This window comes from Calliphora vicina, chromosome 3 (assembly GCF_958450345.1).
Source record: "Calliphora vicina chromosome 3, idCalVici1.1, whole genome shotgun sequence".
Taxonomy (NCBI): domain Eukaryota; kingdom Metazoa; phylum Arthropoda; class Insecta; order Diptera; family Calliphoridae; genus Calliphora; species Calliphora vicina.
In genome coordinates this window covers 5,587,101-5,614,487 of record NC_088782.1, presented here as the reverse complement: position 1 = coordinate 5,614,487, position 27,387 = coordinate 5,587,101, and the positions used below count along the sequence as shown (strand labels likewise).

Below are 27,387 nucleotides of genomic sequence, written 5' to 3'. Positions count from 1 at the left end.
ATAGTTAGCATCAATATTGTAAGTATTTCAACTTAGTATATTACTAAATTCCATAAAATAACTTTGAAATTTGAGGAAAATTGAATCAAAATATTGTTTTAATGGGTCTAATTTAGTCAAAGATAATTTTATGAGGAAATGTAACACAATTACCTAAAAATCTGATGGGAATTTTTTAAGGTTTTTGTTAAAATATAAGTTTTTCTAAAATAAGTATTTCAAGCGGGTCAATAAGTCAAATTATTTTTGAATTTCTCGCCTTTTAACAGAAAGGAAAACACTGCTCCTGTCAACAGGCATATGTCAATTGACTCTTGTCAAATTTTGAACAAGCTGCATCATTTAGTTTGTGTTTGAGGAGAAAATGGAAAATAGGGAATTTCATCTATCATCGAACAGTCAAATATAGGCTAAGCTTGATAAATAGTACCATCAGTTTCAATGATAATACAGTTGTTTACTGAATTTCATTGTGGTCATACAAGCACAGAAGATGCCGAACGTTCTGGAGGCTAGTCAAAAGAGTAAATTAATCAAACGCTTATTGGGTCAATTTAATGAGTGTTTCAAAAAAAAATTTCTTTTCCATCAGGACAATGTAACAAATCCATGAATTAGGCTACGAATTACTCTCTCATTCATCCTATTCTACGGATTTAGCCCCGTTGTATCCAAACCTGCACAAATGGCTGGGCCTTATTTTGGTGATTTCGACAAATGTTTGAAAAGTAAAATATTTTTTTTATCCTGTGATAAGAGAAGAAAGTCACGGACCTGCCCTTGTAGTCCTTGTTGTTTTAGCTTGTTTGCCGCCGCCGAAAGATTTTTTCTAGGGAAAATGCTGTCACTGAGGTGATAATCTTTGGTACATCCAATTGTAGAGGGAATGTTGGAAAATGTATATAAGTAGGGACAGCTAACCATGTATAGAATGTCTGGCAATTTATACAGTATACAAAATATTCAATATATATATTTTACGAAGAGGCCATCATTTCATTTAATACATTTTATAGCTGAGTTGGTATTTAAGGTTTAAAGTAATTAAAAACTTGCGGAGTTTTATACTCACAGCTGTCAGTATCGATAGGAACCTTGAGTTATCATATGATGGCTGTTGTTTAAATGAAAAATTGATCGAGGATTATTGGCTAAATGGCTGATGTTTTTGCTAGTGGAAAATATCGGAAAAGCAAAGGTGCTGTTAGTACCCAAAAAGTTAGTGATGATCGATTGGCTGTGCTAATTGACAAAGCCTTGTCCGACAGGAAATGAGACAGATCGAGCTCTTTATCAAGGTGTTTATGCGTTGGACCTAGCAGTGCACCCAATGATTTGTAAAAACTCCTGATAGACGTTCGTTGAGTTAAGAGGCATACAATTTAAGTCACATAGAATTACACAGGCAGTAAATCAGGAAAAGATTCTGACCAAATATAGAGATCGTAAGCTCTGTTTTAAATTTCAAAAACTATAAAAAACAAGTAAGGAAGTATGGTCGGTCAAGCCCAACCATATAATACCCTACACTAAGTAAAAGAGCAAAAACATTTTTCTTTTAAAATTTCAATAATTTATATTTTTGAGTGATTTTCGGAAGTGGGCCTTATATGGGAGCTATGCCCAATTATGGACCGATCACCATGAAATTTGGTCGTGTGATTTATGTCTATATTAAAGTTAACTATGTTGAATTTTTTGTGTTTACCAACATTTTTAAGCGATTTATGCACGTTAAAGTGTATATAAAACTTATTTGGAGCGGAATTTGTGGAGATACATATATAAATTAAACATTTATGACCGATAAAGTCCAATTTCGGGAGGACATTTGTATGGGGGCTAGGTGAAATAATGGACCGATTTCAGCCAGTTTCAATAGGTTTGGCCCTTGAGCTGAAAAAATAATATGTACCAAATTTCATCGAAATATCTTCAAAATTGTGACCTGTACTCTGCGCACAAGGTTTACATGGACAGCCAGCCAGCCGACCAGACGGACGGACGGACATCGTTTAATCGACTCAGAAAGTGATTCTAAGTCGATCGGTATACTTTAAGGTGGGTGTTAGACTAATATTTTTGGGCGTTACAAACATCTGCACAAACGCATTATACCCTCCCCACTATGGTGGTGTAGGGTATAAAAACACCAGCCAATCTGTCTGGAATCAAATTTTGGATCGTACCATGTTGGGGAGGGGCGACATCTCACATGGTATTTTTTTTTTATAACCAACACTCAGGGGATACCCCTATATATGCAGTGCATTGTGTTGATGTTAGGAAATAAAGTTGTGAGAAGGAGGAAAGAGGAAGTAGTGTTTGCTGACGTTTGACTTGAATTGATAAATATTCTATTCCGCCGGAAATACGTTGGCAGGTAGCAGATTCCACATAAGTCTTAAGAGTTATGAATAATTTGAATTGAATTAAAGGGCATTGAATTTAACCTTTATCTCAACCTTAAAAAAATCTTACATTGTTTACCCTGGTGCGTGGTTTTCCACACATACGATATGTGCAACAATGATTCTTGAACCATTTGTGTGGCAGACAGACGTTCGTTGAGTAAGTATCTCTAGGGTAACATGTCTTGATTCATTCTCAATGTCGTTCATCTCTTGACAAGATTTCGATATACAGCAGATCTGCTTTTTCAACAATGAACAATTTAGTGTTTAACAGATGCTCGTTGAGTTAAGAAACATTATTACATTGTTTATCATCGGGTTTGTAGATGTGGCAGGAAACGTTAAATAATTAATTATTCTTTTTATGTGGTTTCTGACAAAAGAATGAGATGAAGGTTAAACCATTTGGAATTTCCAAAAAAACAGTACTCATTTAAGAAGAACTACATTATCACATTGGTGGGCCACAGGATTAAGAGAAAAATTATATTTCTTCATGTTTACAGTAACCATAATATGTTTATCTGTACCATCCATATATAACAAAAATTATTGAATAGATAATTTTCGTAATTGAAAACACATTTTTGTTATTTTTTGTGTTTCAATTACGAAAATTATCTATTCAATAATTTTTGTATTTGAAATTCAACCAATAACCAAAATTGTATATTCAATTGTCAAAATAATCAAATTCAAAACTCAAAATTCAATAAAATATATCAAGAAATTTTGTTTTTGAGCAAATGAATACTTGATTTAATTATGAAATAATTGAAACCAGTTCAATATGAGATAAATTTTTGAATTGAAATATAATTTTTTCTGTGCAGGCCTTAAAAACTGACTTAACTTGATCCAGTTATAATATATCATAGCAATGGAAATCAATAGTTTTCTCAAGTATTAAAATAATTTCTAGGATACAAATACTAACATAAATATTAACAACACGTAACAACATTTCTTCATATTGTATGATGAAGAGATTGTTGAATATAATTATCTCATTTTGGAAACAAATTTTAAGTTACGAGTTGTCAATATAACATTATCGAAATACAAGTATTATTGCATCTGAGGCGTATGATTAATATTTAATTGCAAAATATCACGCATACGAACAGTACCTACACTATAGAATTGTTTTAACAATTTTTTTAACAAGTTTCTAAGGACTTCTTTCTATTTTACATAATTCTTTTATTCTGAATGAGTTTATTTGATTTTTTTGTTTACTTTCATAAAACTAAATTTTTTTGTATAGAGTGTAATGTTTTATTAAAAAATTGTTTGGTTGTTTGTTTAGGTAATAATAGTTGTAATAGATAATAGATAAGTATACATAATGATAATAATAATATGAATAAAAACAGGTACTTACAACTTTCGATTTCAATGTGACACAATTGGCGATCCATAGGAAAGTATTGCAGATTCATGGGACACGATGCAGTAATAGTCAATCTAAGAGAAATATTTACATGATGATCAAGAGAGAAAGAAACAGAAATATAGATAAATTATTAATAAATATTTATGTTTTTGTAATAAATTAAATAAATAGAAAACATTTAAAGCTTTTAGCTTATAGCTAAACAATTTACGAGACATTACCAAAAACATACAGGTTAAAAAGTTATTTGTTTTTTTATATTTTAATATTAATATAAGATATTTTTTATTTTTTTGGTTTTACAGAGGCAAGTGTTACTTAAGAGAGCGAAATACAAGTTTGTTTAGTTTAGTTTAGTTTCATACTAGACAATTTGTGATGATATTTAGCGAGTTCAATTGGATGAAATTAACGAAAATTCATGTTTTTTTTTTTTTGAAATAAAACTAAAATTAAAAACGTGATGTACGAAAATAGAGAGTTAGAGAAAGAGAGATAGATAGATAGTTAGATAGTTAAAGAGTTAGTGTGTGAGAGAAATTAAAAAAAAGGAGGATAACTATATATTGGTTTGATTCATTACAACATTCATACATGTGTAGTTAAGTAGTTTCGATACTTTGATAACTAGAGGGGAACTAATTAATAGTTTTGATTTTAAATCTTTTAAAAAGAACTTTACATAACTTAGCTGCGTTATTGTTTTTATTTATATGCACTTTGTTTGAAATTGCTTTTTGTATGTTTGTAGTTATTATATGTAGTTTATTGTATTTTTATACTTACTTTTTCTTTGGCCTTTTTTCATTATTATTATTATTAATAATTATGTTTTTTAAAACAAACTTACAATTGCTTAGCCTTTTAGTAGAATCCTTTTTACTCTTTGTTTTCGAGAGTCTAGTATTTGTTAGCTTTATAAAGTCTTTGGTTTCTTTTAGTTATTTTATATAATTTTTTTTTTAGTTTAGTTCTTGTGGAGAGGGATTTTTGGACAGATTCTTGTTTTAAGGTAGTAGAAAAATTAAATCTGGAGAAATTCCCTTTAATGTGTTCTTTTAGCATTTTTTTTAGCAGAAATTTCTCCATTAGTCAAACCTTTTTATGGTGTAGCAAAACACACTTTATACTTTTATGTTATATTTGATTTTTGTTGTTGTTGTTGATAATGTTTTTGCTGTTGTTCTTTTTTTTTTTCATTCTTTATAAATGTTAACGTATTTGTTGTAGTTTTGTAGTAGTTGATAAATAAAAAAATAAAATTATAAATTATGAACATGCTTTGTTGCAGCAGGGATGAAAAATGTTTATTTTACAAGTATTTTTAATGCATTGACAATTATATACTATTTAATATTAAAAAAAACTATTTTTTTACTTTAATCTTTACGCCGATGATAAGCGCTTTTCTGCATTACATTTTGTTTAAAGCTAGTTTATTGTATGATTGCGGTAACCATAATATATTTAAGTTACCATTCACATGATTGTAGCAATCATATACTATATGATTTTAGTAAATAAATATATGAATCACTATATCATAATATGTTGTTCTCATAGTATGTAAACTATAACACAGGACAACAAAATCGAAAAAAAAATTTTGAGACTTTTTAAACCACTACACAACTTTGATGTATTGTGGTTCCAATAGTACAAATATGGTCCAAATTTTAAATTCTATGTAGAGGTTTTTTTTTTAAATTTTTATGTAAAATTGTGATTTTTTTTAGACGTTTCTTTACATAATTAATGATTACTCAAAAACGTTTAGTCCGATATTATTAAAGTAAACTTGGAAAAATTGAGATCTACATATTCTTTAAGTCGTTTGTATATTGCGTTTTTAACGGCTCAGTAGTTTCGGATTTATAATAACAAATTTAAGAATTTTAAAAAATCATGAAAAATCGAAAACGGCTGAAATTGTTCACATTTATTACTTTATAGCAAAGCCACATATAATAGCAACAAAATGTGGTCTAGGTCATAAAAATCAATGGATTCTTTTCGAATTTATTCTTAATTAAGTGAATTCGCATACATACATACATAAAATTGATTAGTTAATGTTCTTTTTTTGAATGATTGAATTTTAAAATTTTAAATTGTGAATAAATTTGAAAAGAATCCTTAAAATTTTATGATCCTATTACATGTTCCACTACTACATATCAAAAAAATCATTTTCGAGGGTCCCAAATTTAAATTTTTTGACTTTTTCTCAATTTTTATTTTTACGTAAAAAACATAAAAATTTTCAAATTGAAATTAGGTTTTTATTCATAATATAACAATAAAAGGCAGAATCACTACAAAATATGTTCTCAATTCTACATGCCTTGAATTGTCAGACTAATATAAAATAAAAAATAAAAGTACAATTGAAAAAAAAACATCAAAAATTAACTAAATTGAAAAATATTTTAAATTCAATTTAAATGTTTATTTGAACAATGACGTAAGATTTATAAAATGTCTTGAAAATAAAATTAAAGAATGGAGTGCAGCCTGCGGTGTTGAGCTGAAGAAACACTCACGGATTTGCATGCATCATTTCAATGACTCCGATTATATTGAACTGTATTTCAAATATAAACAAAATATTTCTCAATTTTCATTTGTTATTATTGGTATTTTTGGATTTCTGTTTTTTATTTTTCTATTATTTGACGTAACAAGGCATAGCATTTTAAACTCTCTCCCTAGTGATTCTACCTTCTAATGGTTGTATCATGGTTTTTATTTATGAATATTTATGAAGTTTTATAGTTACATATGTATGTATATATATTTTTCTATTGGAAATGTAAAAATAAAAAGAAATTTTGAAATTTGTTATCAAGAATCCTGCAATTCACAAAAAAGTGTTGAAAATGGTATTTTTTTAGTATTTTTCGCTATAATATCCTTACCAGGAGCGGGGTTATCGGAATCCTTTACAAAATAATTGAAACATATTGGGCCATCTAAGGTGATATCGAATTTGAATATTACATAAAAAATAGGCCTTTTTTGAATGGACCTGGTCCCCTCGGTGTAAACAAATTAAAAACTTGTTTTCATTTAGAATATTAAGTGTAAAGTTAGCTTTTCAAAAAGTATAAATTTCTAATATATCTTTTTAGAAATTTTTAAGATAACTTAAAGAGATCAATGGTACTTTTTTCCCAAAAACTACACTATATATTGTTACAAGATTTTTAACAATATTATAGTCACAGTAACCATTTACATGATTGTGGTAACCATAATATGGTTAATTTACGATTCACATGATTGTATCAACCATATATATGATTACAGTAAACAAATATATGTTTGTGGCAACCATATTTATGATGAATAATTTTATCATAATATGTTGTTCTCAGATTATGATAAGCCTTAAGCCGAGAGCACCAAAATATGATAAGTCCTTCATCATATAAATGGTTGTCACAAACATATATATGTTTACTGTAACCATATATATGGTTGCTACAATCATGTGAATCGTAAGTTAACCATATTATGGTTACCACAATCATGTAAATGGTTACTGTGACTATAATATAGTTAAAAAACTTGTAACAATATTGAAATGGTTACAGTAACCATGCCCAACTATATTTTTTCTCTGCGTGTAGAGAAAAATCGTTTTTTTTAAATATTTAAATTCAACTTTGAAGTCACGTTTTTAAAACAGTTATTTTTTTTTTTATTTGACATATACATTTGTTGTTAGTTCAATAAAAAATAAATGGAGAAAATCAGGAAATATTTGGTAAAAGTAAAAATTTTGAAAATTTAATTTTCAAATGCGGAAATCTCCTAAGTTATAAGAGAACTAAACGAGAAGGTTCTATATATGTAATTTTATTTAAATCGGAACAGAGACGAAGAAATAGGATCGTTTTAAAAATTGAACATACCCGATTTGTCCTACTTTAGGGACCTCTGGCCATGCGGTTAAAATTCAAAACCTAAAGTCGAGCAATCGATATTGTGCCATCGATTTTCTGATAGCTTTTGGCATGAGACAAATTTCCCATGCGACGTATCAAAAAACTCATTTTCGAGGAGATCATATTTCAGAAAAAATCCAAAAATTTAATTTTATTTTTAAGGTTACTTTTCTTTTAGTAAGTAATAAAAAAATCAAAATGTGAACTACATTTCAAAAATAATTAAAGATTTTTCGAGTCATCATTTATTGATTTAAAAAAGAACATATTCAATATTATAAATATATAAGTTTTTCATTCCATTTGTTTTTTTTTTTAGCATTTTTCATTTATGACCCCACAAAGTCTATATATTCAGGGTAGCTATTTCCGTCATTGCATCTGTATATTGAAATCAACTTTCCGTAGCCCCCAAATAACATCCGCTATAGACCCGGTTTGGTTGCCATTTAAAATCGAGAAAATCGACCCACAAATGACTAAGATATAAGGATAAAACCGGGACAACCTTGATTATTGACCTATTTTTGATATATACATATCTGGATTACTAAGTCATTAATATAGACTAATGATAGATATTTCAAAAAATCTTTCTAGAAAAATATTTTTAAACCAGAGTTTATTTCACCAAAAAAAAAAAAAATTTTAAATTAAAAAAGAAATTTTTAAAAATATTTTTCTTGCCAAAAATTTCTTTTTTAGTTTTTAAAATTTTTTGTAAAAAAAATAATTTTCACTAATAAATTAAAAAAAAATTTGAAAAAAAAATTTTGCTAAAAACATTTATTTTAAAGTATAATTTGGTGAAGAGCAATAGGATTCGAATCCTATATACCCTTAAAAATTAAATGTTAAATTTTGTTAAAATTTTCATCCCTGCTTAGAATAGAAATGATTTGATTATAAAAATTTGAAAAGTGATTTTGAGCGAGACAGAGAGATGTTTGTATGTATATATATATATTTATAGAGAGAGATTGTGAGGTTTATGGGTCGGTAGGATTAGTAGATTATATATATGAGGTGATAATGATGGTAAATGTTTAAGTTTTAGAAACAAGCTAATTTTCTCTTTAATAAAAACAATAACGCCAATTGAACTCACTTGTACAAAAAATCCTTTTCACTTTTTCAAAAACATTAACGAAAAATATTTAAAGAAACAAAAAAAACAGGAATATTTTGTTTTTTTTTTTAAAGCAAATTTAAAGTGAAAATGATTTTTAGCTTAGAATTAGAAATTTGTAAATAAAAATCAAGAAAGTAATTAACCACATCAATATATATTTCTTTATGTAATAGTAAGTAATAGTTAATTGTTTTAATTTCAATGTGTTTTCTTCTCAATGAATTGAATAATTAACCTTTTTTTGGTTTTAATCGATTGCACAAAAAACACACACAGAGTTAGAGTTTAAGTAGTTAAAAAGATTGAACAGAAAATCATAAATGAAATTAAGAATAAAATTTTTACGACATTCATAGTTATGTATAATATTATTTTGTTGGTTTTTTTCTTATTTTTTTTTTTTTTTTTAATAAAAGACAACAAAACAAAATAATAGTTAATGAAACGAAATAAGGAATTGAATTTGTTTAATAAATTTTGAATAAATGTTGTTGGTTGTTGGTTGCTTTTACCTAATACTTCTTGTTATTGATCCAGAATGGTGAACACGTATGAATTCATTGCTGGTTGTGGCAATATGAAAATATGATTGTTTTTCATTTACGAAAAAGGTGTCAGGTACCCAAATATTTTTAATGAACTCTGATCCAACCGATAGTGTTTCTACACCAGGTCGTTTTCTATACGCTAAACGAGGATCGGTCCAAAATTGACGAAAGTAAAAATCCAATGTAAAGTCCTTTAGATTGTTTAATTTATCAATTAACAATCAATAGTTTTTTTTTTGATTTTTGGTTTTTTGGTTTTTTGTGAGTTTTATAACAAAAAAACCATTTAAAGTTTTTGTTATTTGTTTATTTGTGTAACAAATATTTTATTTATTTATTTGTTGTAGTAGTATTTTGGTTTTTTTGTAGTTAAATAGGGGGAAAAAGGCAAAAAAGGTAGAGAAAAAATATATAAATAATTGTATTAGTTATGTTGTTTACTAAAGTCTATTGATAACAAATTTATGTAAATTAAATAAAATTAAATTGTAAAAATTGTTAAATTATAAATAAATTATACATTTTATTTGTAAATAAAACGAAACGTGCTTTTGAATTTTTCTTTAAATTTTAAACATGCATTTTTTTATTCAATTGAATTATTATTATTATCACAAGCATTATTTGGAATATTATTGGTATTTATTTTTTAAAAGTAAATTATAGTTATAAATCATAAAATTATTTAAGCTTAAAAAAGCAGTAAAAACATTTAATAAAAATTTTAAAATAAAATAAATAAATAATAATGAAATAAAAACACATACACAGACAGTTTGGCAGGCAATGTGTTTAATAAATCTTATTTTTTAGTTGTAAATAAATAAATAAATATATGTACAATATTATATTATATTGTATACAACATTAAGTTTTGATTAATTTAATATTTATTGTATATTTACATATGTATTTATTTTAGTTATTATGTTTTTATAAAATATTATTAGATTAGAGAAGATTGGATTAGTTTTTATGTATTTACAAATGAACAAAAATTATACAGAATCCTCTCACAAATACTTGTTTTGTAAAGTTTTTATTTTTCATTTCTTTTTTATTCTTGTTTTGTTTTTGTGTTTCCGTTTCCTTTTATTAAAAATTTTACAACAACATTTGTTTTGCATCTTTTAGCAAATTAGGCTACAACAACTACGTTTTCTAGAAGAATGGTTTGTTTTTTGTTTGTTTATGTTTTAGTTAATGTAGATTTTTTGTTTGTTTCTCTTATTGTTTAATAACACTTTGCTACATTGTTTTGTTAGTGTTTGATTGGTGCTCCTTAATCTTATACAAATCGTTCTCATTACATTCAAATAGTACATTTTGGCAAAATGGTTTAAAAATTAATTTCTAACAAAACTTGGTGCTACTTTATTGATTTTCATATAACTAAAATTTCATAATGTTGATTTGTGGTAAATAATTAAGGTTTTATATTAATCCATATTATTGAAGATTCACCGTAAAACTATTCACAACAAATGCGAAATTATGGAATTAAATCTTAAAAGAAAATACTTCTTCAAATACATCCAAATGTAAGTGATCACATTTACATGTTATTCAATAACAAATGCCCAATGTAATCATTTATATGATTTTCGAAACCACATCATGTTACAATTACCGTGCTAAAAACAGTACATGTTTACTGAACCATTTAATTTTTACAAGCTTTTTAACAATATTATGGTCACTGTAATTATGTATATGATTGCGGTAACCATAATATGTTATGGTTATGATTCACATGATTGCAGCAATTATATATATGGTTGCAGTAAATAAGTAAATGTTTATGAAGCATTTACCATATTATGTTATTTTCGGCATATGGTTATCATAATCTGAGAACAACACATTATAATATATTTATTTATCACGAGCATGATTGCCATAAACATATATTTATTTACTACAATCATATATATGACTGCAAAAATCATGTGAATGATAACATAAACATATTATGGTTAACACAATCATATAAATAATATTGTTAAATAACTGGATTCTTGGTAATTATTCGAACTTATAATTTTATAGAATTTGAAAGTAAATTTTGATTAGGCTTAATTAAGGTTCATTTTCACTATAATTTATTTGTAATAATTCAAAGAATATCACTGAATACTAAAATTCTAGACAATTGGCAAATTGGTATGCATATTCTACCCTGCCAAGGGCATCATCAACAATCTTTACTGTCAAGGTCTATTTATTAACTTATTATTATTAGGAATTAGAATGTGGTATTCAATATTTGGATTTTCTAACTCACTATTTTTTTGAAAAAAAAATTATTGGAATTCTAAATGTATTTCTTCAAGAATTTGCATCCTGAGAGTATAAAATAAAAATAATACGAACTATTTTACAACTCTTCTTCAGTGTTTAAAAAGCTACGATAACTAACAAATTTTTAACTGTTGCTACAACTACAGCTTCAAAAAAGTGTATGTAGCGGTAGCAGTAGCATTTGTCTTTTTCCGTTTTCTTCTTTTTTTTAAAACTACTGCTACTTCAAAATATAAAACTCTTAACAGAGCAGTAGTAATAAAACATGAATTGTAAATGGAGTAGTAGCATAAAAATACAAATCATTGCTACTGCTCTATATCGAGTTTTAATTTTTATTATTTAGAAATAAGGTAGCAGTTAAGTAGCAGTTGATGCAGCAGTTAAGGTAGCAATAAAAGTAGTCAAAAAAGAAAATCTTCAGTCATAACACCAAAATTGACAGAATTAAACACTGTGTGTTGTTTTTGTTTTGAGAGTGTTTGAAAGAAATATTCGTTTTTATTCGTCTCAGATGTTCATGTTGCTAACAGAAACATCATGTTGTCTGTGTGTGTAACAAAAAAGCCGAACTTTTGTTTACAATACGACCAACTTACACAAATATACATTCACAACAACACACAATATACTTTTTTGGCTGAAGATTTTTATTTTTGACTTATTTTATTGCTACCTCAACTGCTACTTAACAGCTACTTCTTCTACTACCTCAACTGCTACTTCTATTACTCCAAATTTTAAAAGAAGCAAAATTAATAAAAAACTAATGACTCTGCTACATCAAAACTTTTTCTTTTTTAAGGTAGCAATAGAAAATAAATTACTCTGCTACTTTTAAATTTTTCTTTTATTGGTACTACTACAACTACTGCTACCAAAATGTGAAGGTAGCAGTAGTAGTAGTAATTGATTGACTCCGAGTTTTTATTAATTTTTTAACTAGACTACTTGTGTGTTTTCGTTGCTACTGCTACTTATAGTCTAGTTTTTTAAACACTGCCCTTCTTGATCATTTGACTCCAAATTTGGCATAGTAGGATGATCATAAGTATTTTAAAACATTTTTTTTAAAAATGTGCTCCTTTGAAATTTTGAAGTCCTTTTAAAAGGAAACAGGATCACGAAATAAAAAGAGAAAATGGAGCAGTTTGGCTCCATTCATCTCTAGTTTCAGAGTTATGTCATCTGGTTCGTGTCTAATATTGAGTGTCGGACGGTTAGCTATCGATAGATGTCGCAGCTTCAATCTGTGTAGTTTCTAAAATAAATAGAAATTTATCACAAATTTGGAACTCGAGCAAGCAAGTATCAATCACCGTGTTATTTTAAACGATTTCATATTCGGTGTACAGTGTAACCTTTTTTTATTATTTTTCCTTAAATATTTTGGTTACCATACGAATTGAAGCGGAGAAACCTTGAAACCTTGCTTGAACGCTATAAAAGAAAATAATTTTTGTAGCGAATCATTACTTGCGATGAAAAATGGATCCATTACGATAAACCGAAGCATAAGAGATCGTATGTCAAGCTTGGCCAACCAGCCAAATCGACCCAATCGATATTTATGTGGTGCTGAAATCTGACCATACCGTCACAAGAAACCTGCGCAGAACGCAACTGATTCGTTTGAAGCGAGAATTGATCGAAAAACTACCAGAATATGTTGCAATACCTATTAAAAACTAGAATGAAGTGGTTGGATTTAGCCTCACCCTCTTTATAGACCAAACCTTGCACTGGCCGACTACTATTTGTTTCGATGTGATATGGGATACGCTTCACCTCGTTCATGGCCTCAAAAGATTTGAAAAAAATCCCGAGTTTTTAAGTCAAACACCAAATAACAGAAACTGATAAAAAATTCTCAATTTAATTTAACGTCGAAAAAAATTGTGTCATAAAACCATCATGTTCTCAGAAATTTCCGAGAGAGTTTATTTTGCATGAGAGGACTAGCACCAAATATAAACTAATTAGTTGGGAGGAATCCATTCCAAAACATGTGTGAATCCATTCCAAAACATATTATTACATATTATATGGTCAAAATCTATTTTTTTTTCTAAAAAAAAAACCTATTAAAAATGATTTCAAAACAAATGTAACTTCTAAACCACTGAAATTAAATGTACGAGTAAATTATTGAGTGTGATCCAAGCTTTCAGAAAATTAACAGAGATGTATTATGTCAAAATAGATTACATAAAATGAAAAATCGATCTATTGTAGTTTAAGAGGTATTGACAAAGTAATGAAATCTAAGCATCCTTTAAACTATGGCAGGTAACTTTGCATCGCAGATATATAATTTTGAAATCATTCAGTTATTGAATAGTATTCATCCAAATTGGTCCTCATCTCTTGATGTTAGAATCTTTTAAAAGAATGTAACTCAAAGTGTTCAGCTGTGGCATCCTCTAACGCACTGTTTGGTTACAAAAATAAATTTCTTACTGTCTGGATACAAATATATGATATTTTGTCATATATTTGGACCGGAAAAAGTATGGAGTCAATATTTTTATATGATAAATATCACTGAAATAGGCGATGTTAAATCGAACTGTTGACCGCATTGAAGGATCCTTTCTATTACTTGTTTACAATAAGATAAGGCACCGTTAAATTTATAAACTATAAAATCAATGTAGCTTAGTGTTATTATTTTTTAAAATTGTTGTTAGTATATTTTGTAAAAAAATGTGAATTAAATGAGCAAAACATAGAGGGGTAGGTGGGTAGTTATTTTAAAAAAGTCACAGGGTAAGGGCAGGTTTTGTTTGATTAAAATTAATAAAAATAAATAAATAAATTAAAATATTAGTTAGTTAATAAAAGTAAAATAGCTAAAAGAGTGTATAATAAAAGGTTTAATGATAAGTCTATTAAATCACGTTATGTGGTGATAATAGTTGTTATTTTATTTGATTTAATTTTATTTATTTCCAGGCCCTTTAAAATTCTCTACTAGAATTCGCCTGAGACTGTTCGAGTCTTTATTGAATTTGTTTTTTTTTTTCACTACAACAAAAGTTGAATATCTTGTATGTATTTTATAAATACTTTTATTTATTGTTTAACTAAATGTATTGATTTGGTTTCCATTCAGGTTAGTTGTATTTTTTTGTTTGTTTTGATTTCATTTTAAAGCAAAACATAAAAAATAAAAAAATATATTTATGAATGTTTGTATGTTTAAAAGTGTATGTATAAGTATGTATGTATGAAATGAATAAATTTTGTAAATTAGATACAAATAAAAAGCTTAATTAAAGCAGGATTTCATAGTTAAATATATAAAATGTCATTTTTTAATTCTCCTTCTTTTTCAACTGATTTCGATTCTATAAAATAGGAAATTAATACAAAATGCCCATTTGCAAGAGGGAAAATAATCAAAATTTGCAAAGTAACTCCTACAAAAACTTTATCTCATTGAACTCTTTCAAATAATTTTTATAATCTTTTTATTTCAGATTAATTCTTTATTAAAATTAACATTATTTTCGGTGAGTCCGCCGTATATAAATTTGTTGTCTTATTATCTTATCTTCACCATGAGTGTTAATGGAATATATAAGTTTACAATTCTGTTTGTTATTTTTACAATTTTTATTTGATATATTTTGAACCCTTACAGATAGCGTAGTGGAATAATTTCCGACTGAAGATATCAGCTTTCCGAAGACTCTAAATACCCAGAGAATAAAATATTTATACATATTTACGATAACCATTTCAATATTTGTAATAGTTTGTTAATTATATTATGGTCACTGTAATTATGTATATGATTGAGGTAACCATAATATGTTTATGTTTATCATTCACCTGATTGTAGTAAACAAAAATATATGTTTATGGCAATCATGGTCCTGACGAATCATTATACCACAATATGTTATTCTCAGAGTATAATTCTAGAACAAAAATGGTTGCCACAAATATATACTTAATTACTTCAATATATATGATTGCTACAATCATCTGTATGGTAGCTTAAACATATTATGGTTGCCACAATTATATACATAATTACAGTGATCACAAATGTGGCAACAAACTTGTAGAAATGTTGAAATGGTTATGGTAAATATGTACAATCATATTTTTTATCTGCATGAATAACCTACGAGCATAATTGATATATGTATCAGTAGATCGGCCGAGATATAATGTTAAACCAAAAAAAAAAAAACGTAAAAAACGTGTATTTTTAACAAAATACAAATTTCACCAAAAATATATATTTTTTAGATAAAGAGAAATTGAAATTTATAAGTTACACGTTTTCCGATTTTCTATGAAATCCGGCCTTAATCATATGTTACTAGGTGTGTGTTATATGCATTATGTGCTCTTAATTTTTTAAGTGTTTTGTGTGTAATTGTCTTCAACAACATTTTAACAAATTTTACAAACTAATTCAATATTTTCTATAAAGTTTTTTTTTTACTTTCTTGTAAAATTTTCAAAATGTCAGTTAGTGTTTTTTGCACTTTAGTTAAAGTTATATACATTTCTTTGTAATTATGTGTTAGTTATTGAATTTCTATTTTTATATCTAGTAAATTTTTTTGGTTTTAACGTGAATTATGTGTGTGTGTATATTTTAGTCACGTAATTAGTGTTTAAATAAAATTAATTGAAAAAAGCAACTGAAATTTAAATGAAATAATATCTTGATGATACCTTACTCTTTTGTGAAATTAAGAGATTATGATCTAAGGAGTGTTCATGTTAATTTTTTTAATTTCCCTAAAATAAAAAAAAAAATTTCTTTTTCCCAGATACGATACAAAACCCTTGGCCTATTCAATCAATTAAGGTAAAAATAATAAGTTTTATTCCTATTAAATCAGGATTTCAGTATATTTATTCAAATTACCGGCAAAGTTTATTAAAATAAAATACATATTTTTCATTGGTCTCATCTAGAAAGGCCCTAAGTCAAATAATTTGAAACAAATAGTAGAGAGTAAAAACATACTAGAACCTTTATTATCAAAATTTAACTTTTTTATACATTTGCTTGTAAAGCCGTTATTTCTGATATTAAAGCTTTAAATTTTTTTGACGACGTACAATTGTATGAAATGTATCAGAATCACTAAAAAAACTCAATATCGAAAAAATGCGAGTTAATGCCTTTCTAAAAATCTAGCATTTTTAAACGCAGAGATAAAACATGGTTGCGGTAAATATAATTTAAGAGTAACATATTATGATAAGATTTATGATTGTAGTACATCATTATTATTATCATAAAATATCATATTATGATCAAATATATGTTCTTAAGTAATCATATTATGATCCAACGTAACCATAGTTATGATCCAAGGAAATCATATTTGTGATCCAATGAAACCATTTTATTTTGGGAATACAAAATCTAATTTTAATTGGTTATAGTCAGAGATCGAAAATAACTCGTCCATATACCAAAAAAACCCAAATTGTGATTTATATTTTTGTGATAAAAATAAATCACTGAAAATAACAGTTATAAAATGATTTTTATTTAAATGGTTTGGTATGACCTTTATTCGTTTTTGTTTTTTTTAATGGTTTGGTGTGAGATAAACAATTCATTTGTTCTTGTTCTTAATAACTGTTACTTTCTATTTTACTTACATACAATAACATATTATTAGTAATTTTTAACAAATTATGTAAATAATATGATAAGTATGAAGTAATTAAGTCTGAGTAACAGAAATGAGAATTTTTTTTTTAATTTTTTCTTTTGAAAAATTTTATATATTTAAGCGTTGATTTGCATCAAATGCATTTTTGCCATTTATTTTTCATGTTCGCAAATAAAAGTCACAAGCTGACCTTTACGAAAAAAATAAATTATAAATCACTCATCCAGATTATTTGTGTTTGTTTCTTTTCTGTTTCTCTCAAAACCCAAACCTAAAATGTTCTCGAATAAATCACTCTCCCAGTGATATATCACAAAAAATTATTTTTAAATGGCTGCGAATGAGAATTTACCATTGAAATGAAAGTGAACCCTTTATTTTCGGTCTCTGGTTATAGTTTTAACGTTTTAACTAAATTCCCGATTAAAATATTAATGATAAATTCACTGAAATTTGTTGTTATTTGGTTTAGAAGAGAATTACAGCCACTCAAAATTTATTTGTAAAAATATCATAGCTTAGACAAACCCCAACAATAAACACTAATTTAAAAGCATTCTACAAATGGTCAGAACAAAATACTATTAACCCATTTCGCTCCGAGATAAAATTTTTATTTATTTTTTTAAAAAAAAACTTTAGGGTAATTATGATTTGCAAAAATCTGGTCAAAAAAATTTTCCGATTTTTCGTTTTCCCAGAAAAGCCAGTTCAAAATTTCGAACAGTTAAGTTTACACATATGTGATGTCCTGCATTTGCATGTAAATCATGGTTTTTATATCTTATGAAACAGGTACATATATTTGCAATAATTCCTCATGTTTATTATTTTAATTTTATTTTTTTCACTATTTTTAAAAATTAATTTAAAAAGTGTCTATATTTAGAAATTTTTTTTTGATTTAATGTAATTGCAGAAATTTGCCCCTAGCAACGAGGGGGGGGGGGGTGGTGTATGGTCACGTTGGAATATAGTTTTTTATTAACTAAAGATGAGACTTAACATTCATACAAACATTTTTCAGAAATTCCGCCTATTTCACATATAAACACTTTTTTGAAAACTTTTATTTTTACTGTTCGAAAAATCGAACAGCGGAGCGAAATGGATTAAAAGTAAACATGTTAGATATGAATACGCGTGTAGAAACTTAATGGTTGTACATCATATAATATGTTTACCTCTTAATCATTATTTAGTTGTTACAAAAATAATTATGTTTCGGTGAACCATAGTCATATTTATAATTGCGATAAACATGAAAATGTTTCCAGTAACTAAAATATTTTGGAAATAACAATTAAATAAATAAATATACAATTAAACAATATATTATTACAATGATCATAGTATAGTTATCGTAACCATGCCGAACCATGTTTTTCCTGTGCATGTAAGAGGCTGTTTCGATTGACATGCACAAGAGTATTTCAGTATATGTTTTGACCAGGGTTTCGATATTCAGCTCTAGCAACATATTTCTTACATTTGACTATGCAATAAATATGAAATTATCTCATTTCATCACAATCAGCTAATATAAATATTCATACTGTTCGTTCGTATTACTATTAAAATTGCAATGCTAGTCTGCAATTTTTAGTAGCAAACACAATCCATTGCATATCCACCAAAATATATGTTCGTGCTTTAGTACCACACACAGTTTTTCTGTCGTGCTAATATTGCACTCCATTCGTTTTATTTTGTTGTGCTGGCAAACTTTTCTAGCAAAAATACACACTTCTGTAGTTGTGCTATAGCACAATTGACATTTCTGCAATTGATGCTATCAGTTGCTGTTCTTGATAAGTGCATAACAACATATCAGTAAACACACCCAATGTACAGTTGGGCAGAATCAAAATTTTTTTGAAATATATCTGGCATTTCTAAACGGCTGATCTGATCAGGATAAAATTTGACGCGGGCATAGCCAAGGAGTATTCGAGTTTAAATTATTGAAATGGGACCTACAAATGCCTCAGGGGCGGCGCTATGGGGGCTCAGAATAGGGTACCTTCGTCATGCAAAATTTTTAAACACGTGCCATTTTTTTGTTTCCCATTCGATTTCAAAGAGTTTTATATGTTTAGAAAGCGCTCGCCTATGTCTTGAAAAAATATGCTTGTGTGTGCTATTTATCTCTTATACTTTTCGAGTTATAGGCATTTCAAAATTGAAATTTTAAAATTTTGCCATACCTTGGTCCGCTTTTTTAAAAATATAGGTCGTACTTTTGTACCGAACGGGCTCGATTTTTTTTTGTTAGTTAGACAACTAAATTATCAGTAATATACAAAATATTTCAGAGTAATATCGATTATAGATCCAAAAATAAACGATTTTCAATTTAAGAATTCAAAAAATAGTAGATTTTTGCTGTTTTTTGGATGAAAAGGTGACTTAAATCTTTTTTATTAAAAAAAAACTTTCTTTAAGAACATATAACAATTTTATGTTTTTCTGTAAGGTAGCTTTACAGAGAACATTTTGATATAAAAAACATGTCCTATTTTTTGAACATGTTGCCCTTTCGTCCTTCGGAATTTGACCTATTTTTTGATAAAAATTTCAACTTTGGGCTACATGTTCTAAAATCCCAAAGTTGGGATCAAAAAACGGAAAGCAGCTTTAGAAACCTTGATTTGTTCCCTATTTATCCCCAAAGTATTTTCCCAGCCCCGAAGGAAATGTAGACCATATGGTTAAAATTGTAAAAAATACCATTTTCGGGATTTTCGCTTAAATTTTTAGGAATTGTGGGATTCCTTTTAACCTTTTGAAAAGTTTTTTTACACTTTGTAATTTGGAATGACAAATTTAAAAAACGTTGAAAATTTCATTGAGTTTTGCTAATAAATAAAGATTTTATTACAGATTACATATTTATTGAGTTTCTAAAACTAAAATTTTTATCAAAATTTTAATAGGATTGCAAATACATATTAGGAACAATTTGATCCACATTTATTCCGAACATTTTTTTTCTTGTTTAGATATTTTAATTTTTGGTCTTACAAAAAAAATGCAAGTCAATATCTCAGTTAGATTCAAAAATATTTACACTAATGAATAATCGTTATTTCGTATTACATACTTGACAATAAAATAACTAGCAGCATCCAAATAGCCAAAAAACAAGAAATATCAATGCAACCATAGCAAAGCAACCAAAGAAATGTAAATTGCTGCCAGAGAAAATTGATAGCACAACAAAACAAAAACGAATGCTGACGCGCAATATTAGTTCGGCAAAAAAGTGTGTATGCTGCTATAGCACGAACATATATTTTGGTTGTTGTGCTACAATAACGAGTTGACAACTGGTTGTATCTGCTACTAGAAATTGCAAACTAACTTTGCAATTTGTATAGTAATATATGAATAGTAACAGCAATTTATATTAGCAGAGTTATACAAAATTATAATAGTAACTATATTTTTAGTATGCAGATTGATAAAAATGTATATTTACTGCAATTGACGGCTAATATAGTAGCAATTGTAAACCCTGGTTTTGACGACAGACTTAGGGATTTGTATCTAAAGTTGGGAATTTTAAAGTGCTTTGGGGAAAAGTAAACTTAGTTTGATAAGATTATTTCCAAAAACTAGATGTAAAATTTTTTAATGACAAACTTATAAGTTTGTTAAAAAAGTCAGCTCCATCAAATATGTTTAACAATTTTTAAAAATTCTTTGAGAAATATTAAAATTAATCAAGCTTTATTTTTGTAAAAATTTAGCCATTTTTATAACTGATGTAAAAAGTTTTCTTAACCAGAGGTGTTCGACTTTGACACCTTGTTTTCCAATATGGTGGTCTTTTCTATGACTCGTTCATAAATTATTTTGTAATTAGCCAGTAGTTGTGAAGATTCAGATTTATTACCGACTGACCCCACTGTGTGTCGCTTTTTTTTTTTGCCAAAAATCACGAAAAGTCTACATGTTTCAATTCTAAAATCGATTATTTTTGGATGTGCAAAAGATGAGAATTTGATTCTTCATTTGTATAATTGACTATTTTATTGTTTAACTAACAAGATTGGAACGTAAACGTTAATAATTTTGAAAAAAAGACTTGGTCCAAAATTTTAAATTTTTAAAAGCATTAATGCCTTTTGTGAGCACTGTGGGGAGTCCGTCATCAATACTAAAACCTAAATACTATTCTGCTGGGCCCAAGAGATATTTTTATTCTGCGCTAATGTACAATGATCCTTGACAAGAAAGATCGAATATTAAAACACTAAACTGCTAATTGATAAAATATTTACTATTTTTATATTTATTTCGCAAGTCGATCGTTATCTCCAAATACTGTGAAAGAAATAATTAAAAATAATGTTACCATTTTGAATGGCTTTCCAAGATTTTTACTTATTTCAAAATGTTCTTGGTAATCTCAGTACATATGTACATATTTCATAAAACATTAAAGTAGAAAGCGATATTCATAATCTCGAAATTTGGAACTTATAGCATAAATATGTGTGGTAAAATATAGATTTAAAATTATAAAGTTTTAATTAAAAAGGAAAATTAAAAAAACTTAAATAATAAAACAAATATTTAACAAAAGAAAATTTATGGGCCATATTAGCGCGCCTGAAAATCTACAACAGCTGCTAATAATACTAACAGTATTATAAAGAGAGCTACAACTAGAGAGAAATATGAGCTGCCTTAAGATATGCAATGCATAGTTGACCATTATATCTATTTGTCTGTCCGTGACTAGGTCATGTTATATTCATTCCCTCTATCCTTTAAATCTACATTTCTATCTGGCAATTAAACCGACTTTTGTGTTTGATATTTGTGAGCATGCGGGCAGTCAAAGTATTTAAGACTGCTGAGAGTAGTACAATATATAGACAAAAATATATATAAATGAAAACTTTTATACACAAACACACACACACACAAATAAATGTTGTTGTGATTATTGTAGTAATAGACACCAATTAAAAAAAAAATTAGAACAAGAACACTTGTCAACCATGTCAAGAGCAATAAATATTTAGAGAAATGAATAAATATTTGTATGCAATAGATCGAGATGTTTTAGTAGGTAATAGGAGTAGTTAAAGTTAAAGCCCCATTGTCTCAATCTCTGGTTATCGTTTTTCGTAACGATATATTTCCAATTAATAAAATTTTTGTATGAGAAATGTATGGTCACCATAGAAAATAACCAAAGATTGAGAAAATGGGGGATAAAGTGTTAGTAGTAAATGGTATGTATATGAAAATGAGTTTGTGAGAGCGAGAGAGTTAATAATAAATAAAAAATGAAGCACGTTTATTGGCAGTTTTTCTATTTTATTTTAATTTTATATACAATTGTTTTAGAAATTGTTTGGTTTTTAGCGAATCAATTAGTGCAATGTAAAGTTTTCAAATAAAAATTTATGAAAATGAAGATGAAAATGTCATAAGAATATAAAAAAAACTTAAACGTTTAAGCAGACGGAGAGTGGTTGTTTGGAAATCTGTCAGACAAATTTATTCAAAATATTCTTATGAAACTCTCCGTTAGACTTAAATTTAATGAAAATTATAGAAAATTATAATAAAAATCTTACAATGATGAAAGATTTAAATATATATAAAGACAGTTAGAGAGAGAGTTATAGAGAGAGAAAGTGGAAGAAGAAAGAGTATGACAGAGTTAGTTAAAGAGTATATATTATAGTTATAGCTATAAATTAGTGGTTAGTGAATTATACTTGGTTTTTAAAAAAAAAACTTTTGTATACCATTTATTTGAAAATATTTATAATATATTAAATAGACACCGAATTATTCAAATTGTTAGTATGTAAGTATTAACGTATATATTGTTGTAACAACAACTATAATGCTTTTTATCAAAGAAATCATATTTCAATTAGCTTAAACGTTTGAATTATTTTCAACTTTAATCCAAACTTTAGAGTTTGAACTCAAAACACAATAAGACCAAAGTGAGACAGCGAGTTTGAGAGAGAGAGCGAGCGAGAGAGAAAAACAAGATCAAGCTTTGAATATTTTGATATTTTGATATTTGTGGTGAATGCGAAATTTATTATTTGATTTTATACATTTTTTTTGCAAAGTTATGTTGAATTATTGTGTTTTTAAATATTCAAAAAGAAAAACGTATACGTTTGAATTGCTCAAAAGCGCTAAAATGTATCGTACATATTAAAGTGTTTTGACAACAAAAATAACTTTTCTTAAATTTTTAAATCAATTGAAATTGAAAACAAAAAAAACAAAAATGTAAAAATATGCAATTTAATAAAAAAATCAACCAAAAATGACATCGATTAAGGCGTGTTATTTAACAAAAAAACTGAAATTAAAATTTACACGAAATAATTTATTTATTTCTTTGGTTTGATTATATTTAACTTTTTTAGTTATTTGAATTCGTAAATCTTTTCTTATTGCATCTTTTGTAAGTGAACAGTTAATTTAAAACTTAAAATGTTGTAACAACAAAATTAAAATAAAATAAAAATTATAAAATTATATATTTGATTTCATAATAATAATAATAATCATAATTTGTATTAAAAAAGATATCCAATTTATTTATATATTTTTTGTTAATGTGTTTTGTATTGGTAGTAGTTAAAAATTGAAAAATTGTTGTTACATATGTACCATTAGAACTTCCGAAACCGAACTGATACTGAGAACATACATTGTGACGCCAACCTCCACAGGGGGACCTGTAACATATACACACACACGTTTGTTTGGTTTTGAAATTTATTTGTTTTCCATTTCTTTTTTTTTAAATTTAAGTTTCTTATTTTATTTCTATAATTTTTGTGGTTTTAAATATTTCTTTAGGTTTTTTGTTTGTTGGTTGGTTAATTACTAATGAAGTAATTATTTTGTTAATGAAGTTTTTAGCAAAAACTAAACTGGTGTTATTTTTTCAAAACTAGTGAATTTGTGTTACAATTTTGTGTTTTAATTTAATTAAATGTTTGTATGTTGTAAATATATGTATGTAAGTGTGTATATACGAGTAATAAGTAAGTTCTTACTTAAGTTAATTAGTTAATTATTGAGATTGTTTTTTTTCAGAGTGTATTTGTGTTTAAATTTGTTTTTCTAACAGGCATTCTTTTCTGTAGTTAAGTGTTTCATTTAAAGGCTAATGTTTTCTATATACATACATATATATTTGGCAACTTCATTGTTTTTTTTCTTTTCTAAATTAGTAATTGTTTTATAATGTTGCATGAAAAATAATACATTGTGTTCTAGAACTGTATTATAGTTTTTATACTTTACTCCATTGTACTTGAGGGAAATAATACTGCTCTAATTGTTATTTTATGGCCTAGATAATGGATAATGAATGCATAATAGTGCGGCTAAGTTTAAACAAATGAGTAATATGGTCCCAAACTCTCTAATCTGATTCATAATTTCCTTAAAATATTCAATAAAATTAACCTTTTAGCAATTTGCATCTAAATTTATATGCGTTACAGTGAAAATAAATTATAATTTTTACCAACTACAATGAAAGTTAGGTATTAGGTAAAGTATTTTATAAAATCTTTGTTCTAGCGATAGCTGTTGGCAAAGTCCATAAACCTGAAGGATTTCTTTTTTAGGAAGATACACCTACAAGTCGTATTAGGGACGATGTTCCTTTATTTTCTTATTAATAATGCTCCACTTTATAGTATATAATATGTTACATAGAGAAATACACATAGAGCGGAAACTAGAAAAAAAACTCAAACAAAACAAGTAAGAAAGTATGGTCGGTCAAACCCGTAGTTTACCCTACACCAAGTAAATGAGTAAAAATATTTTTCTTTTAAAATATCAATAATTTATATTCGTGAGTGTTTTCGGAGGTGGGCCTTATGTGGAAGCTATGACCAATTATGGAACGATCACAATCAAATTAGGTCGTGTGATTTGTATCTATATGAAAGTTTACTATGTTGAATTTTGTGAGTATACCAACATTTTTAAGCGATTTATGCACATTAAAGTGATTTTCGGAAGCGGGTCTATATGGGAGCTATGACTAATTATGGACCGATCGTAACAAAATTTGGTGACATGAATTTTGTATATATAAAACTTATTTGGAGCGCAATTTGTGTAGATACATATATAAATTAAACATTTATGATCGATAAAGTCCAATTTCGAGAGGACATTTTTATGGGGGCTAGATAAAATAATGGACCGATTTCAGCCACTTTCAATAGGCTTCGTCCTTGGGCCGAAAAAGTTATATGTACCAAATTTTATCGAAATATCTGCAAAATTGCGACCTGTACTCTGCGCACAAGGTTTACATGGACAGCCAGCCAACCAGCCAGCCAGACGGACGGACATCATTTAATCGACTTAGAAAGTGATTCTAAGTTGATCGGTATACTTTAAGGTGGGTGTTAGACCAATATTTTTGAGCGTTACACACATCTGCACAAACGCATAATACCCTCCCCACTATGGTGGTGTAGGGTATAAATATAGTTGGGCATGGTTACTGTAACCATTTCAATATTGTTACAAGTTTTTTAACATTATTATAGTCAGAATAACCATTTACATGTTTGTGGTAACCATAATATGTTTAATTTACTATTCACATGATTGTGTCAACTATATATATGCTTACAGTAAACAAGTATATGTTTGTGACAACCATTCATATGATGAAGGAGTTATCATATTATGTTGCTCTCGGCTTAAGGCTTATCATAATCTGAGAACAACATATGATAAAATTATTCATCATAAATATGGTTGCCACAAACATACATTTGTTTACTGTAACCATATATATGGTTGATACAATCATGTGAATCATAAATTAACCATATTATGGTTACCACAATCATGTAAATTGTCACTGTGACTAAATATTGTTAAAAATCTTGTAACACTATTTAAATGGTTATAGTAACCATGTCCAATTATATTTTTTCTCTGCGTGCAGCCAGACGGACGGACGGACATCGTTTAATCGACTCAGAAAGTGATTCTAAGTCGATCGGTATACCTCCCCACTATGGTGGTGTAGGGTATAAATATTACTTAAAATAATCACACATACGAGTGTTGTCATACCCACCCATTGTCATTCCGTTTGTAATACATCTAAATATTTTTTGCAGACCTACATCGGTCCATAATTTCACCTAGTGCCCTTACAAATGTCTCCCCGGAATACTGTTTGAGCAGTTATAAATGCATATGATGATTATGTGGCAATACTGATAAAATTTTGCACAAATTAGTTCCAAGTACTCTGAAATTATATTGTAAATTATGGCGAAAATCGTTCAACATTTGTCCCTAGTCACAGTACAATGTCCACAAGATTCGGCACATCCGAAAATAACACTCTTACAAACATATTCAAATAAGAGCGGAAATCGTTTTCTAGTTCTCAAATTACCGAATAAACGCGGCGGCAACGCTTTGCAATTGGAAAATCCGATTGTTACAGCGCGTTTAATAGTAATGTAAACATAAATAAAGAAGGAGGAACAATTAAGCAACAAAACTCATGTTTTTTAAACTTTAGTGTTTATTTTTTTTATAAAATTTTTAGTTTACAAATCACAAATCAAAAATCAGAGACTTTATTGTTTAAATAATTCGGCATAGAGAATTATACATAGAGACGAGACACTGCAATTTGTTAAACAAAAATACAAAAAATCATATCAAAAATACAATAAAATACATTGACTAGCATGTATTTTGTTGTTGCAAGAGTTAGGTTTTTGACAACAGACTTAGGTTTTTGACAATGACGTCTCGTCTCTATGTTACCCTATGTAATTCGGGTTGTTGTGTTTATTTTTTTGGTAAATTTTTGTTTAGTTATGACATTTCAGCGCAAAAGCTAAGCCTTCCGCTCTTATTTAGGCAGGTCTGTTACTTGTTTTTATATATAACGGAGTAGATATAGCCATGTCCGTCTGTATGTTGTAATG

At 27.5% G+C, this 27,387-nt stretch overlaps 1 protein-coding gene across 5 annotated transcripts in view; it reads right to left on the bottom strand.

Moving 5' to 3' along the window:
* Rdl (Resistant to dieldrin) overlaps positions 1-27,387 on the bottom strand; it is a 120,273-nt gene that overhangs the window by 44,592 nt on the left and 48,294 nt on the right. For 2 of the 5 annotated variants that reach the window (XM_065505577.1, XM_065505578.1), the window contains exons 3-5: positions 24,062-24,129; positions 9,405-9,631; positions 3,799-3,881 (exon numbers count right to left, since the gene is read on the bottom strand). In XM_065505577.1, coding sequence (XP_065361649.1) covers positions 3,799-3,881; positions 9,405-9,631; positions 24,062-24,129 — 378 coding nt within the window. Of the gene's footprint in view, positions 1-3,798; positions 3,882-9,404; positions 9,632-24,061; positions 24,191-27,387 lie in introns of those variants that run through there. The other 3 variants (XM_065505575.1, XM_065505574.1, XM_065505576.1) reach the window with 2 other exon arrangements.